The 16,327-nt window shown below is 37.7% G+C and overlaps 1 protein-coding gene across 1 annotated transcript in view; it reads right to left on the bottom strand.

The window, feature by feature from the left end:
• Window positions 1–16,327, bottom strand: part of CTNNA2 (catenin alpha 2) — a 1,212,193-nt gene that overhangs the window by 90,253 nt on the left and 1,105,613 nt on the right. The window contains exons 10-12 of the mRNA XM_024129861.2: window positions 9,665–9,757; window positions 8,926–9,082; window positions 2,390–2,590 (exon numbers count right to left, since the gene is read on the bottom strand). Of these exons, the coding sequence (XP_023985629.1) occupies window positions 2,390–2,590; window positions 8,926–9,082; window positions 9,665–9,757 (451 nt within the window). The remainder of the gene's footprint in view (window positions 1–2,389; window positions 2,591–8,925; window positions 9,083–9,664; window positions 9,758–16,327) is intronic.

The following is a 16,327-nucleotide window of genomic DNA, read 5'->3' as shown; positions in this document are numbered from 1 at the left end:
AATAAGAAAGAAATCTAAAATGTCTCTTGAACAATGCTGAAGTCTTTGTGTGCACAAAGTCGCCTATAAGTTGGCAATATGCTCTGCATGTCATCTGCGGCAGTAATCATTCCAACCAGTCATGAGTTGAAACTTCTGTCTCCATGTCCTCCACCCTTCTCTGACACTCTTCACTCAGTGTCAGATCCAAGGAAATGCTGCTATGTGTCAGATATACCACAGGAAGCTGAGACTTTGTAACAAAATCGAGGTAATGGCCCAGGAACTGAGAGCTCCAAAAATGTGACAGGGTTTCCTTAAGGGTGAAAAAAAAGTCCTTAAATTGGAGAGTAAAATGACTGTTTCTAATTATTCCAAATGAGAAAAGAAATACTGTATGGCTTGCATTGTGTTGCTCTATTGATTGCAAAGGGAAAGCCTATTTGAAAAAAAAAAATAGTGCTGAACTTGAGCTAATTACAATGTGGATATATCATATTATTTTTTTAACACCTTTACTGGAGTATAATTGCTTTACAATGGTGTGTTAGTTTCTGCTTTATAACAAAGTGAACCAGCTATACCTATACATATATCCCCATATCTCTTCTCTCTTGTGTCTCCCTCCCACCCCTATAGGTGATCACAAAGCACCGAGCTGATCTCCCTGTGCTATGCGGCTGCTTCCCACTAGCTATCTATTTTACATTTGGTAGTATATATATGTCAGTGCTACTCTCTCACTTTGTCCCAGCTTACCCTTCCCCCTCCCCGTGTCCTCAAGTCTATTCTCTTCATCTGTGTCTTTACTCCTGTCCTGCCCCTTGGTTCATCAGAAACTTTTTTTTTTAAGACTCCATATATATGTGTTAGAATACAATATTTTTTTTCTATTTCTGTCTTATTTCACTCTGTATGAGAGCCTCTAAGCCTATACACCTCACTACAAATAACTCAATTTCATTTCCTTTTATGGTTGAGTAATAGTCCATTGCATACATGTGCCACATCTTCTTTATCCATTCATCTATAGATGGACACTTAGGTTGCTTCCATGTCCTGGCTATTGTAAATAGAGCTGCAATGAACATTGTGGTACATGACTCTTTTTGAATTGTGGATATATCGTATTATTATTGTTATTATTTCTAATTCTAAGTCTGTGACGATTCTCAAGAGCAATGATCCCTAGATGTGTTCTTTATTATGTGATATTACACTAGTCCTTTTCTGCTTATATTTCAGACAGCAACCAATGTCTGTTTATCTGTTGCTTTCTCTTGCTATTCTAGACTAACAAATAGCTACAGAAGTCTTTGTAAATAACCTTTTCCCTGTAGAAGGAAACATGTATCTACTAACATGTCTTATCATGTAGAACTTGGAACACTGCTATATCTGACCTTTCAGAGATATGTCTATTTTTAAAAGCCTAGTGGGTTCCAAATTCCATATATAGACCCATGAAGACTCCCACTGATGCTGAGGTAAGTTCCTTCTATGCATACAGAGGACCCGATTCACTACACATTCATAACTCCATCCAATATAGAGTTAATTCTGTTTGTCTTCTCTCCATCCCTGGACTTTCTCTCTACTCTCATTCCCCCATATATACAAATACACAAGGCATGAGGGACTTCAGAAAGGGTCTGAAGCCAAGAGACACCAGTCAAGAGCAAAAACTACTAAAAGTAGGCTACTCTTTGACACAACTATCCAAAGTTATGGGTTGTTGTGCTCACTCAGTAGAAATAAGTCTTTTTTCCATCTCAGTGTACCAGAGAGCTATGACAGGCTCCCATAAGTAACTGTGTCTCACCAAGACCGTGATTCCCCAGCGGGCAGTCGCATGCCCATGGAAGAGGGCATGCAAACCTTTGCTAGAGGAGCAGGGCATATATTAAAGTCTAACCCTTTTTCAGTAACCACTACCAACTTTGATTACTTCATGTCCATGTACTACCTAGAGCCTTTATGTTTTTCCCTGGTTGTCCTTATCTTCTCAAGAAATAGACAGGAAAATGTTTTTCAAGTTCAAGATTCCAAGTTCCAATCACATATTCACTATTTTCTAGACTTGTGACCTTTTTCCAGTCTCTTAACTGATTCAAAACTCCATTTTCACATTCATAATAGGAGATAATAAAAATCTGCCTACTTCATAAGGTCCTTGTGAGAATCAAATGCTTATATATAAAAACTGTAGAGTAGTATATACTGCAAAACAATAAATTATTATTCTGCTAAAGTATTCCAGTTCAAACTCAAGAAATAAAGAGCACCCTTTTTATGATCATGTGTAATTTAGAAGCAGAAAGACCTATGGGAAACAATGAAACAGATTGATTCAGGTATGGAAATTAATCATGGTGCTGACAATTTGATCAAACCTAATATCCATGGTTACCTGTCTCAGAGAGCAATTTTGTAGCTTCCAGCACCTTCTCAGTATAAACTCCAGCTTCATAGTTCTCCATCTCAGCATTGATGATGTGTATGACTCGAGCTGCCCGGCCCCTGATAGCCCCTGCAGTCCGGTCCAGAGTGTCCACATCCCCCTCTTGAAGGGCTATCACACACTTGTTCACATCCTCCAAGATATGATTTTCTGTGGAGAGGACACATACACATTTATATGATTTTATACCACTGACACACTTAAAAACCTATTGAAGATAGATTCATTAACTCACAAGTCATCAACTTGTACATCTCAATACATGCCTCATAACATTGAAATTATATTTAAAGAACGTAGTTTATAATTACAATAGTGGTTCTCAAACTTGAACATCAACTGGAGGATTTGTAGCATCATAGAGACTGTTGGGTGTCTCTCTCAGGGTTTCTGATTCACTAGGTCTGGGGTTGGGCCCACGAAATTGCATTTCTACCAAGTTCCCAGGTGATGGTAATGCTGCTGGTTTGGGGACCACACTTTGAGAACCAACAGCTTTAAAAATATCTCTTTCTTTGTTTCAGTATTTAAGATTTATTGGGTGAAAAGATCTTTTAAGAGTGGTAGTGGCAGAGAACAAGAAGTCACCAAGCAGCAACGTTTCTAGACATGTCCAGAGTTGTACTTTGGGTTGGATCACGTTTTTATTGAGGAAACATTTAAGGGAGACTTTAAAATGAACAAATATCACCCCATCAGTCTTCCAATGTTGTGTCATGCATAAGGTATATGCAATGGAAACTGATCAGGTGAAGAGGATCACAGAGTTCCCCACAATTGAAATACAATCCAGTTTGTGGCTGGTTCCCTCAGATTGGAGTCAAGGTCAGGGATCACACTCCATCATTGTCCAAAGCAGAATCCGAGCAGGCATGATGAGAGGCTTTTCTCTCTACCAGCCTAGAGGAGACATGCAGTCTGGTCTCTTACAGGTTTGCAAGTGTGCAATTTTGTATTTTCCATGTCCAATGTGATATCTGTTATTATGTTCCTTGAACATTCTTTAGAAACAGAATTCTAAGGAAAGTTCAAAAAATTTAGTACTCTGAGGAAAAAAAAGAACTTAAGCTGAAAATATACATATACACACACAATAGAATAATAGAACAAGCTTGGAAGTAGTCTTAAGTAATCTGGTAACCCTTAAGAAATTATAACTATTCAATGAATAGTTAATAAAGGACTAAATTGAATGATTACCTCTTTAAGAAGTTTCTAGAGCTAGTTCTGATTTATAAATTCCTAAAGAAGGAGAGATGGGAGGGTACTCAGCAAATCCCAGTCTCTCCCAAGGATCTCTCCTTCTTTCATTAAACCAATCACTCAGAGAAAATATTTGTTTTTATATGACATTGGATAGAAAATTGCAAAGTATAACATGTTTCATAAAGGAACATCTGTTTGACCTCATACAACATGATTTCCTCACTCAACTATTTATAAATTTCTGATTTCTACATTCTCTAGTTTCATATAGAAATTAGAATAGAAAAAAATGAAATGTTTAAATTTTAATATTTAGATATCTTAAACTCACAAGAAGTTATTTCCTGAATGCTGATATTTTCCTGAGAAAACGAGAAAGACAGTTGTGAAAATAGAGACTTAAAGGCTTTCATTTTGATTAAGGAACTTCTGAAACCACCTCTTTATGAGATCTTGGATTGGATCATGCAAACTCACCTAAAAGGACACCTAAAAAAAAAAGGTTTACTCAAATGAAACTTGGCACAGGATTTTAAATACAGAAGTTTAATTCAAATAGGTCTCTCTTACTGCCCTGCTGGATTCCTCCAGACAATTAAAATATGTCGTGGTCCCTGAAAATGGGCAACTGCAAGGGTGTTCATGTCAAAAACAGGCATTTTCTTTGAATAACATAATGTAAGAATAAGTATAGCTACCATTTTTCTGTGCATAGTTTAAAGATGGAATTGAATGCAAAACAGAGGAATCTGTCAATTACATTAGCTACTAATGTCTCTGGAATTAACAAAATTTAAAATGTAAGAAGCCCATTCATGATCTAATATCCTAAAATGAAATAGTAGTTTTTAAAATCTAATTTCCAAACTAAAATATGCAACTAATTTAATTAGGAGGCAAGAAAAAGAATATGCTTTCATAGGTATAACTACAGTTGACCCTTGAACAACAGAGGTTTGGACAGTGCAGGTCCACTTATACATGGATTTATTTCAGTAGTAAATACTACAGTACCACAGAGCTGACGTTGGTTGGATCCACAGATGCGGAACTTCCCATCTATAGGGCTCACTGTAAAGTTATGCCGAGATTTTCAGCTGTGTGGAGGGAGGGTCGGTGCCCCAAACCCCCAAGTTTTTCAAGGGTCAACTGTATACATTAATTGAAGGAGGCCATGATATCAAAAGCATTGCTTTTAATTGAACTGCCAATTAATTTGTTCAATGGTTAGTCACATTAATCATGTGAGTTAAATATTAATTTTACTAATTTTCAGTTTACTAACTGACTCAGTTTTCTTAATTAACTCTTTTTATGAAATGTTGAGATAGTTTACTCTGCATTTCCCATCTTTACCCAATTAGAGGTACCCCTTTTATAAAAAAATGAATTAGAATTCCCTCATTATAGTAGTTATACCAGTGGATGATATATATGTAAAAGCCACTATGATAAAGAATGTTTTAAAATAAATTTGTACTTTATTAATCTAAGTACCAATAATGAACTTGAAAAGAGCTATATTGTTCTTGTAGACATATTATTTGATCAAAAGATGACACTTGGTCTATATATGGTTTCCCTGGACCCCTTGTAATAACTTCTCCACTCCTAGTCCCTACACCCTCAGGTCTGGGGTTCACAAGTTTGGAATTACTCTGGTCTAGTATCTATCAAAAAGGGCAGTGAATTATACAAAGGCAGAATCCACACTTAACTAATATTTTCATACCTGACAGCGCCTTAAGCAGGCAATCAAAGAAGAAATCCTGAATAAACATGTCCATTGAAGAGGGACAATCGATTATATATTTTTATCCTAAGGTATTTTCAGGAGAAAGAATTCATTAAGTAAGGAGATAGAGGAATGGTGTTCCAACTAGAAAATAACATAGAAGAGAAAGTAATAATAAAAAGCACCTGTATTCCAGAGATTATCCCATTGCTGGGATAAACCCCATAGGTACTTTGGATGCCTGGATGTAAAGCATGGTTTTTAAACATCATAAAACATTTGACTGCAACATATTTTGTGGTAAACTTCCTTGAATTTTTGCAACCTTACAATTTCAGGAAAGATGTAATCTTGTTAAAAAATCACAGATGACCAAACTACCTGATTATTATAAGCTTTAAAGCTATAGTTTCTAAATTCAAAAGCAAAGTTCAGTCTGTGAATTTTTTAATGAAACAAACTCAAGACCCTGGAGTCAAAAAAAAAACACACACACAAATAAAAGAAGAAAAGGCAAACAAAACAAAATGAAACTTTTAGACATTATGGGATTGAGTTAACAGCTTTTTCAGATCTTAGATGCCTGCTATTTTGTGAGCCAAACCCAAGAATTCAACTGTTATGTGATTAATGCCAAGATGCTCATTTTAAGACACTATTAAAAATTTTAGTTTTTGCCCAATGGGAAAAGTTTAAGTGTTCTAATACAGCCATTTCATTTTTTTTATAAGCCCAGACCACATCTGAAAATTGGTTTTGCTCCTGTAATGTTAATAGCTCCCCAAACTTGTTGCATTTCATATGGACAAATTAAGCACTCAGACACACAAGTTCAGGTAGCATGAAAAAAAAAAAAAAAAAAGAAAAAGAAAAACAAAACTATCCCTTAAAAAAAATCTTTTCTGTTGTTGTTTTCAAAATAGACTTTCCTGCCAGAACAGATATTCCCTTAAGAAGCAACTGATACATAAAATGTCATTAATGCCATTTCAAAATATCTCCTGGGCCAACCTTGCAATTTACTGATGCAAATATTTTGGCCCCAGCTCGGAGAGGAGATGAGAAGTAGTTTCCCCAACTATCGGGCTGTATCTATAGTCTACCAGCAGGACAGAGTGGGCTGTGTCATCATTTGTCAAGCCCATCTGTGGAAAGGTGCCTGCCGCCTCCGATTGTCAAGTCCAAAGGCATGCTCTAGCTGGTCCTGCCAAGGCTGGCTCCCTGACAGCGCCTGTTCATTTTCCTGTCATGGCATGCCGCGGTGCCTGTACCACTGGGGTTGGACTGCACAGTGTTATCAGCGGAAGCCAAAGCCTTTTCTTGTTGCTGGTAATAATGAGATGCACAAAGGAATGGCAGGGAGAAAGGTGGCAGAGAGGCAGACCCGGTGGAAGAAAATTAAGAAAAGCTTTGCACTGCTGAAACAGTCTGAGATAAGACCTCCTAACCTTGCTTTTCTCTACCCTCAGAAATTTTCATACATGCATTTCAAGAAAAAGATAAGTTGGGAAAGCTTTAAGTTCTAAAATGATGCCTCTTTGAAAAAGGTAGTATATGGATATTTTCTATTCATTTGTAGATAGAAGGGGAGTAGAGTAAGATTTCCAGGGGCTGTTAGGATTGCTGTGTGAGATCTGAGGCTGGTTGGAGAGTCCCCCTGGCCCTTTTGGGGACCCCTATGGTCATCCTGGCAAAGACTGACTAGATACAAGAAAGATGCTCAGTCCTGGTGTCCATCCTTCTGTTCCCCACCACTCAAATCCCCAATATGTCTATCCAAACAATTTCTAAGCACCTTATGAAAGATGCATTTCTTGCATATCTTTTATGTTGCTAGGACTCATGCATCAGTGAAGTAAAAATCCCAGGAATGGCAACACATTGAGTTCTTTATCAGCCAACCCCTGGATATGGGTATGTTTAAATGAATAGTTGCCTTGACAAGTCATCAAAAACAAAGCACCTTGGGAATGAAGAATAAGACAGGTTTCCAAGAGGGAAGAGAGAGTGGAATGGTGGTACCAGAGGGGATGTCGAGGTGTGAGGGGGTGGGGAAGGAGCTGCAATGAAAGCTGGAAACATCAAAGGCAAATTCCCTTCTATCTAGACTTACTGAGAACTATATAGATTCTGGAAAGAGGATAATCTGGATTTTAATTACACCTCTGCCAAGTTACCTACCTTTCAGTGACTTACTTTTCTCAAAGGAAGGCTCGGGATAGTGACACCTATCTTATAAAATGTTGGTGTGAATTAAAGCAAATAGCAGAAAGTCAGACAAATTATAGATACTGAGCATGTGTTCACTCATTTTTCCAATCTCCCTTGCCCTGCCCTCCATGATTTCAAAGTTGGCTTTTCCACCATCCATCAGATCTACAGATTCAACTCTGCTATTCTCAGACAAGCTTTAAACACAAGCCCCCAGTGGGAATTCATTGTCAGTTTCTTGGTGAAAGGAAAGACTGCAACTAGAGAAAAGTTTCTAAATACACTAAGCCTCCTGCAGAAATCCCTTTTCCACACTGTTGCAGTCAGAGGCCCTATCTGTCTGGATCCCACCAGCTGGGCTGCAACCCCTCCCTCTCAGACCTCAGTAAGTCCTGGTCAAGTCTAGGGCACACCTGAGCTGGCAGGTGTGAGTTCCATAAGCCTGTGGGTAGAGTCAACACCTGGTCAATTTGAGTTTTCAAGTGTCACTTGGTTATTTTAATGCCTCACAAGGAGGTTGAGGTTTCTGGTGACCTCCTCCCCCATGCTTCCCATAGAGACTTTTCCAGGTGAATTGGGCCAAATGTGTTTAGTCAAATGTGTTTGGAAAAAGGCCCATTAGCTGGCTGGTAGCCAAATTTGAAACAGCATTGATGAGCCCCGTTAAAGGTCAAATTGACTACATGGTTATTCAAATGCGCCAACATCCTTCAGTCTGGCTTCATTTACAAAGAAGAAAGTTACAATTTCCAGTGGTGACTAGTTACTTTCTCTTACTTCTTTCCACAACCTCATGGTCAAGTGCTCAAAGCCTCAATAGCTCCCAAGTGCCTTCTAATGGGTTCATTCTGTGGCTAACATTTCTTCCCAGCTTATCACAAACCCGGGTAACTTCACTTATTGAGGAAAAAACCCTTAACACAGCCAAATTGGAATAACTAATTGGTTTTTTGATTTTTAAACATAACCAGTCTCATATCCCATACCCTTTTTTAGATGGATGATTCAGATGCATCAAAGGCCATCCTATTTTAAAAACTCCAGGAAGTAAAAAGGAGCCTAACTCTACTTAAATAATCTGCTCAGGTTTCTAATATCTTGATCAGAAATTTGTGTTTTCCCCCCAAATGCTTTGGCTCAGTGTCTTGAAATAATGTGCACGGCAGAGAAGAATTTTCAAGAGGGTGTTACAATCACAGTTGCAGAGATGATTGAAAGCTCAAAGGGCCAAGGAGAGCACTTGAAACACAGACCCAGGATACTTGCAAGATATTCCTCATCTCATCTTGTTCTCTTCCTTCGGCTGCCTTGTAAGGGGCCCGTTTGTGATTACCTGAGACAGAAAGGAAGTCATCCACTGAGGTGATGTCATCCACAGCCTCTGTCAGCACTCGGACCTGTTTTTCCCACTGGTCTTTGAAGACATCCATATTGTCCTGAGCAACTTTGCTCTGTGGCCGGGCAGCCAGTGTGAGAGCGGCATTGATGACCTATTTGTTAGAAACAATCCAGGGACATATTGACCACACTCTTCAAAAGAGGAACAAGCAGGTCAAAGACCATGTTGAAACCCTGGACCTGCAGCTTCCACAGATAAGTGGGTTCCCAGTGTTTGGAAGGACAATCAAAACATGAAAGTTAAAGTAGGTTATCAACTACTACAAGTTTTTTTTGCTTTTCTTCTTTTTTTAAGATATAGGTTTCAAAAAGTGTTTACTGGACAAAGCCTACTTAGCACAGATGTGGCAGAATTAGAGCTCTTGTTCTACATGTGCAAGCATATAATTTAGTGGTTGAGGTAAATAGATATGGAGCATTGAAATAACAGTCCAAGACAAATAGAAGAAAGTCAACAGGAGTGGAAAAGAGAATAATCGCCACAGTATTTCTGAAGAGACTGGAATAGTTTGAAGTTCTTTTTGAGAAAGGCAGAACCTGAAATGGCCCATGAATGTTGGGTAGCACTTTCCAGTGAGAGGAAAGAGAGCAAGGCAAGGAAATGAGTGACATGAGGGCTGGAGCGTAGACGATCTGAAATACCAGGCTTTGGAAACAAAGTAAATGAGGCTTACCTGGGGACACAGGCTGTCAATCTGGGTGGCTGCCATCCGAACTAATTTCACCCCTTCTTCATTATTGGAGATGGAACAGGCCAAATTGGCAACCTGTATTGAAGAGGATTTGAATGAAAATGATGTTGGGACCAAGGGAAAATACACTGTTTCATGACCTTGTACCTTCCCTGGAGAGCGCCACATCCAGGAGAATCCTTTCACAAATGAGATAAAGGGACCCTTCTGTATTAAACCAAATATTACTAAGTCTTCTGTCTGTAGGCATTTCTATCAGAAAAGCAAGGTGTTAATAACAAATCATTGCTTCAAGATTCCTGAGCACACACAATAATGCATTTTAACTGGGTTCTTCTGAACTCTTTTCCCCTCCATCTACACTCCCACTTGAACTCCCTAAGACTCATTATTGAATGCAAAGCACTGTGATTTTGGCCACATCGGTACTAAATTCTGACCAGTGAGAGAGATGCCACAGGTAATGCTTTCGATTTTAAAGAGACCCATAGTAAATGAAAATAAGTGTCTGTTACCCCAAAGAACCCAAGATCTTCCTGTCACAGTCTGTCAGGAAGATGTCAGTCCACGAGTAGTCAACTCAAATGCTTTCAGGGGCCAGGCAGTTCTGAAAAGTGTGTAGAAAAGCCTGGTGTAATCCAGTAGGCAGTTTGGGGAGTGTGCAGCCAATGAGGACATGCAAGTCCACTATAAAGGCATTCAAGTTTGATTTTTAAAACATACTATACCAGCCAAAACAGCTGAACTGAATTCAAGTTCCCAGGTCAAGCACTTCAATGTTATTCCTTCTCTTCAAGGAGTGAGAATTGGTAATACAAGGCCAGCCTGATTGGCCAAGGTCAACAGCACACAAAGTTATAATCAAAACACTGATCAGTCCCATCAAGCTGGTGTCAAGAGGACAGGAGGATGGGGATTAGAAAGGGCAAAGGAGAAGAGAAGGGCTGCCAGGGCTAGGAGCAGTAGGGCAAGTAGAGTACATGATTAGCAGAGAGAATCCCTAGGAGCCCTGTGACCACCTGCCTTTTTGTATCACTTTTTTGTTCACTTCCGCTCTCCAAAACAAGACTGCCTCCCTACTATGCCTTAATGCTCTGGGAGATTCAAATGCACTGCGTATGTGTATAGTTCCTAACGTGAAAGAAACCTTAGTGTGGAACAGGGAGAGCAGCACAGAGCTGGAGATCAGGAGACTCAACCACTAACCCATTCTGTAAGTCATGTCACATTTGGAGGATTGTTTCCTTATCAGCAAAAGGAGATGGATAGATGGTGATACTAGGGATACTTTCAAAGAGGACTTCAATAAATCATTAGTGCAAAGAATCCCATTTTGAAGCTTTTAAGAAAGAACATATTAAGTCTATTACAGTGAGAATATATACTATGAGAAACCACAGATTGAGTTCCAAAAGTTATCATGTAGTTTCTTACATTTTATAGTTTACCTTTGATTCTTCAGATAATTTTCACTATGTAACTTAGTTTTCAAAGAGAAAGACAAACATGCCTTTTTGTACCCATTCATAGGATACTAAACACCCAGGAGTATGAGGAGGCTCCTTGGAGGGAGAGCAAGAATGTAGGTTCTCAATTTCAATATTGTCTCCATTCTGCTTTTTCATTAATCTTTGTTATATTTGTATTCTACTGTATTTTATATTCCAAATGCCAGAATAAGTATGTGACAAGAATCGGTGCTCAATACGTGTTTATTGAATTAAAGAGTAACCTTTTAATAGCTTTTTAAAATTGCATATAGTGATTTGGAATACATAATAAGTTAAAGATACTCTTAAAGATAAAGTTGTTAGTTCTGTAATTTGGCTGGACAAATTTTCACATTACCTTCTAGCAGATGTTTACAAATGTCATGGAGCTAAACAATAGTTCTTACATTCTAGTCCATTGTTTGAGTCCAGAATGCAGTGGCTCCTGTCCACGGTGGCATGTGAAATCAGGATGGTGTGATGAATTTTTGAGAAAGATATATGTATTTAATTTAAAATTCTGTCTTTTAATCTTAAATTCTTCCCATTTCTGCTGTTGAAAACCTTTCATTATACGAAATGATGATTTCAGATGATGGTTTTGTTTGCTTTTTATCATCCTTGCTTGGTATGTGACAGAGATTTGAGGTCACACTTTTCCATTGCAGTGAACAATTGCTAAAGAGTTTGGCATATGACTCTATATAAGGACAACAACATGAAAACTTTAAAATGCTCCAGGAATCAGATCTTGGGTAATATTTGCTTGCATCTTTGTAAGGTGAAAAGTAAGAAAATACCAGCACTCTCAATGAGATAAAGGCTCTAGACCAAGTATTAAATGGCTGTTGACATAAACATATTTATAAATAAGAAAGAGAAAGAGAACCATATGTTATGTATCTTTTGATAGAATGACAGAACACTACCTATGAAATGTTCTTGCCAAAAGCAACAACAACAACAATAAAAAAACATGAAAATTATCAACCTTAGGATCGATTCTCAATTTACAGAAATCCAAGAGACAAACATGTAAAATAAAACCACATGGATGCCATCATGAAAATCCTGATGGTGATAACTAGTAGAAAAAAGTCAGACCTTTATAGATCCTGAATAGACAAATAAACCATTATATAAACATCCATAAATATTTAAATGAATTTTTATATTCATGTACATTGTAAAACAATGAAAGAAATGTAAAATTTACTAAATATTTGATGATATTAAGGGGTTAATGTTTAAAATACCCTAGTAATAATTCAGTTATTTTATTTAAAGTGTCCATAGCTTTTATATATGTTTTTATGTAATGTTTTAAAATACCCTAGTAATACTTCAGTTAAGTGTCCATACCCATATATATATATATATATATATATATATATATACACACACACACACACATATATATATCGAGATGCTAATGGATGAAATTATATGTCTGAGATTTGCTTCACAGTTATTTAGGGTAGGGGAAATGGGTGGAGGTATAGAAAAAAATGACTGGCTATTAGTTCATAATGGTCGAAGCTGTGTGATACTATATGATGGTTCATTATACAGGCTCTACTTTAAGATATGCTTGAAATTTTCCATAATAAAATTCTTTTCTTAATGCAGTAACTATAATCTATTATATCACCAGCCCTGATAAAATACTTTCTTGCACTTGTACGAGTCTCAAGGGAGCCTAGTATAAGTCAGGGAGAAGCCTGAGTATGGTTTAGAGGTAAGGCTTGCAGACGGCAGAAGAGTGCCAGCCTAAGCACAGAAGGGAATACTGTAATGGCTTGTATAAGACACAGAGGTGGCTCTCCAGACCACACAGTCTCCTGCACATGCTGGTGGCAGGTCCCCAGGCAGAAGCTGATCCTGGGAATGCTGGGGCTGAGAAGAACTGGGCTCTTGTGTGAGGGAGATGCCAACCAGTAACTTCCACATTGTGATAAAAAACAAACAAACAAAAATTTTTATGTATCTTTTGAAATGTTTCTTCATCCTTTGTTTAATAAACTCTATTATGGCTCAGATCTAGTGTGGGAATCTCATTGCCCAACAGAATCATAGTAGGGGAATAGTGCTAGCAACACTTAGCAAAAATAAAGAAGTGACAACTCCCAATAGTTCTTCAATTATCTATTCTCTTTAATTTACTGATTTATAAATCCTAAAGCCTGGCAGCCTCCACTCTGAAATGTACTCCTGCTGTTTAAGTCTACTTAAAACCAGAATTTCATTTACCTTGTGTTATATTCTACAACATTCTGAAAATATTTCCAACATGATGCTAAGGATTTCACTATCTCCAAAGGCAGGCTTCTGTATTTTAAATTGGTCATGGACACAACCCAAATTCCTATCTTCCTTATTTTCCTTTGGCTTGCCTTTGTGTTTCTCACTGGACTCATTGACATCGTGGTGACTCTGAACATGGTTTTATATATTGTGATTTTGAGAACTCTGGCAGCAAACACTAAATTTCAGTCTTGAGGCAGCTCCTAATCAATAATGCAGCTTGAAATGCCAGTGAATATTTCAACACCAGTACAAGGCTACTGCACACAGTAGGTACTTAATGACTGATTTCAACTACCTGTTCTTTAACTACAGCTCTTATGTTACGACATCAGAAACTCTTTGGTGAAATAAAATGTCCTATGTTTCAAATCACAATATTTTCTCCTTTTAAATAAAAAACTTGGCATGATAGTCTTCCTAAGTGGGGGAGGAGGGGAAGAGAATAGTAGAATAGAATAATGAGACATTAGAAAAAAATTAATTGGAGTAAAAAAATGAACAATATACCATTAATAGATCAGTGATATGAGACTGCAAACCAAAATTGAATGATATGATTATATTTACTAGAATTTTGAAACCTGCTTGAATCAACTAAATAGGTAACATTTACAGGCTGGTGCTGGCCTCTGTTTTCTCCACTCTTGAATTGTTTACAACTTAGCTCAGGCAACAAGAGTCAATTGCCTTCCTGGGGGCTCAAAAAACAATAAAGTCTATCATTAACTATTAAATGTTGGGCTATTTAGCTTGATTTATGATTTCTGAAAGTGACTAGGCCATGAGTAAAGGTGGCATAGCTCCTTGGTGAGCTAACTGCATTAAATTTCCCAAGACTCTCTCAGGAAAGGAAGCCCTCCTCCATGGCTTCTGAGAGCATAATGGATTTGGGGAAGTAAAAGCTAAAAAGACTGGGCCAAGTCTTCTATCCTTGACTTAAATGCCTTAAAAACTGGTTATCTTGGGGGAAAGAAGGAAGCTTAGCAGTCTTAGCTAAGTTGTATGCTGCTGACTATAAGAGCTTTAAGGCTTCAAAAAAGAAATGATCAGTACTCCTGGCTGGGAATCAGTAAACACATAATGGAGAGGTAAGATATCCATCTTATAATGCTTTTCTGATTGCCTGATTAGAACAATTTTCTGGATGCTCAAAGACTATGATATTTTTCACTCTTCTGGAGGCACACTGGGTAAATATATAAAGCAAACAATAATATCATTAGCAGTTTTAGAAAGACAATAAACTAGCAGGGAGGGCTGATGCTAATTCTCCTAAGAAAGTAACTTGCTCCTTAAACCAAATCTGAATGATTGGCATCCATTCCTGAACCCTTTAATCATCACCTTAGCTGACCAAAAACAGATAGAGATATTCCAGGGACAATGATGGCAGAGATAAAATTGACAAAATCAAGAATGCGTGGAGCCCTCATAAAAATACATTGTGATAATTTAAAATGCAAGATGTTTTCAATCAAACATATGTACCAAAAAACACCGCACAACTTGAAGTTCCTGATGAACAGAACATTGCAGCTATCAAATTTGTCTGTTTTTTTTTCCTTGCTGTTGAACTATTTTATTTTGTTTTTATTATTTTTTATTATTACAAAATTTTTATTGGAGTATAGTTGATTTAAAATGGTTAGAAAAGAATAAAATACCTAGGAATAAACCTACCTGTGGAGACAAAAGACCTGTATGCAGAAAACTGTAAGACACTGACTAAAGAAATTAAAGATGATACAAACGAAAGGAAAGATATACCGTGTTCTTGGATTGCAAAAATCAACATTGTGAAAATGACTATATGACCCAAAGCAATCTATAGATTCAATGCAATCCCTATCAAACTATCAATGGCATTTTTCACAGAACTAGAACAAAAAATTTCACAATTTGTATGGAAACACAAAAGACCCTGAATAGCCAAAACAATCTTTTTTTTTTTTTCTTTTGCGGTACGTGGGCCTCTCACTGTTGTGGCCTTTCCCCATTGCAGAGTACAGGCTCCCGACACGCAGGCTCAGCGGCCATGGTTCATAGGCCCAGCCGCTCCGCGGCATGTGGGATCTTCCCATACTGGGGCATGAACCTGTGTCCCCTGCATCGGCAGGTGGACTCTCAACCACTGCACCACCAGGGAAGCCCCAAAACAATCTTTAAAAAGAAAAATGGAGCTGGAGGAATCAGGCTCCTGAACTTCAGAATATACTACAAAGCTACAGTAATCAAGACAGTATGGTACTGGCACAAAAACAGAAACATAAATCAGTGGAACAGGATAGAAAGCCCAGAGATAAACCCACACACATATGGTCACCTTATCTTTGATAAAGGAAGCAGGAGTATACAAGGGAGAAAAGACAGCCTCTTCAATAGGTGGTGCTGGGAAAACTGGACAGCTACATGTAAAAGAATGAAATTAGGACACTTCTTAACACCATACACAAAAATAACTCAAAATGGATTAGAGACCTAAATGTAAGGCCAGACATTATAAAACTCTTAGAGGAAAACACAGGCAGAACACTCTATGACATAAATCACAGCAAGATCCTTTTTGACTCACTTCCTAGAGAAATGGAAATAAAAAGAAAAATAAGCAAATGGGACCTAATGAAACTTAAAAGCTTTTGCACAGCAAAGGAAACCATAAAAAAGAGAAAAAGACAACACTCAGAATGGGAGAAAATATTTGCAAACAAAACAACTGACAAAGGATTAATTTCAAAAATATATAAGCAGCTCATGCAGCTCAATATCAAAAAAACAAACAACCCAATCCAAAAATGGGCAGAAGACCTAAATAGACATTTCTCCAGAGAAGATATACAGATTGCCAACA

Source organism: Physeter macrocephalus, chromosome 12 (genome assembly GCF_002837175.3).
Source record: "Physeter macrocephalus isolate SW-GA chromosome 12, ASM283717v5, whole genome shotgun sequence".
NCBI classification, from domain to species: domain Eukaryota; kingdom Metazoa; phylum Chordata; class Mammalia; order Artiodactyla; family Physeteridae; genus Physeter; species Physeter macrocephalus.
Note: the sequence above shows the minus strand (reverse complement) of the source record. Positions and strands in the feature narration are given on the sequence as shown.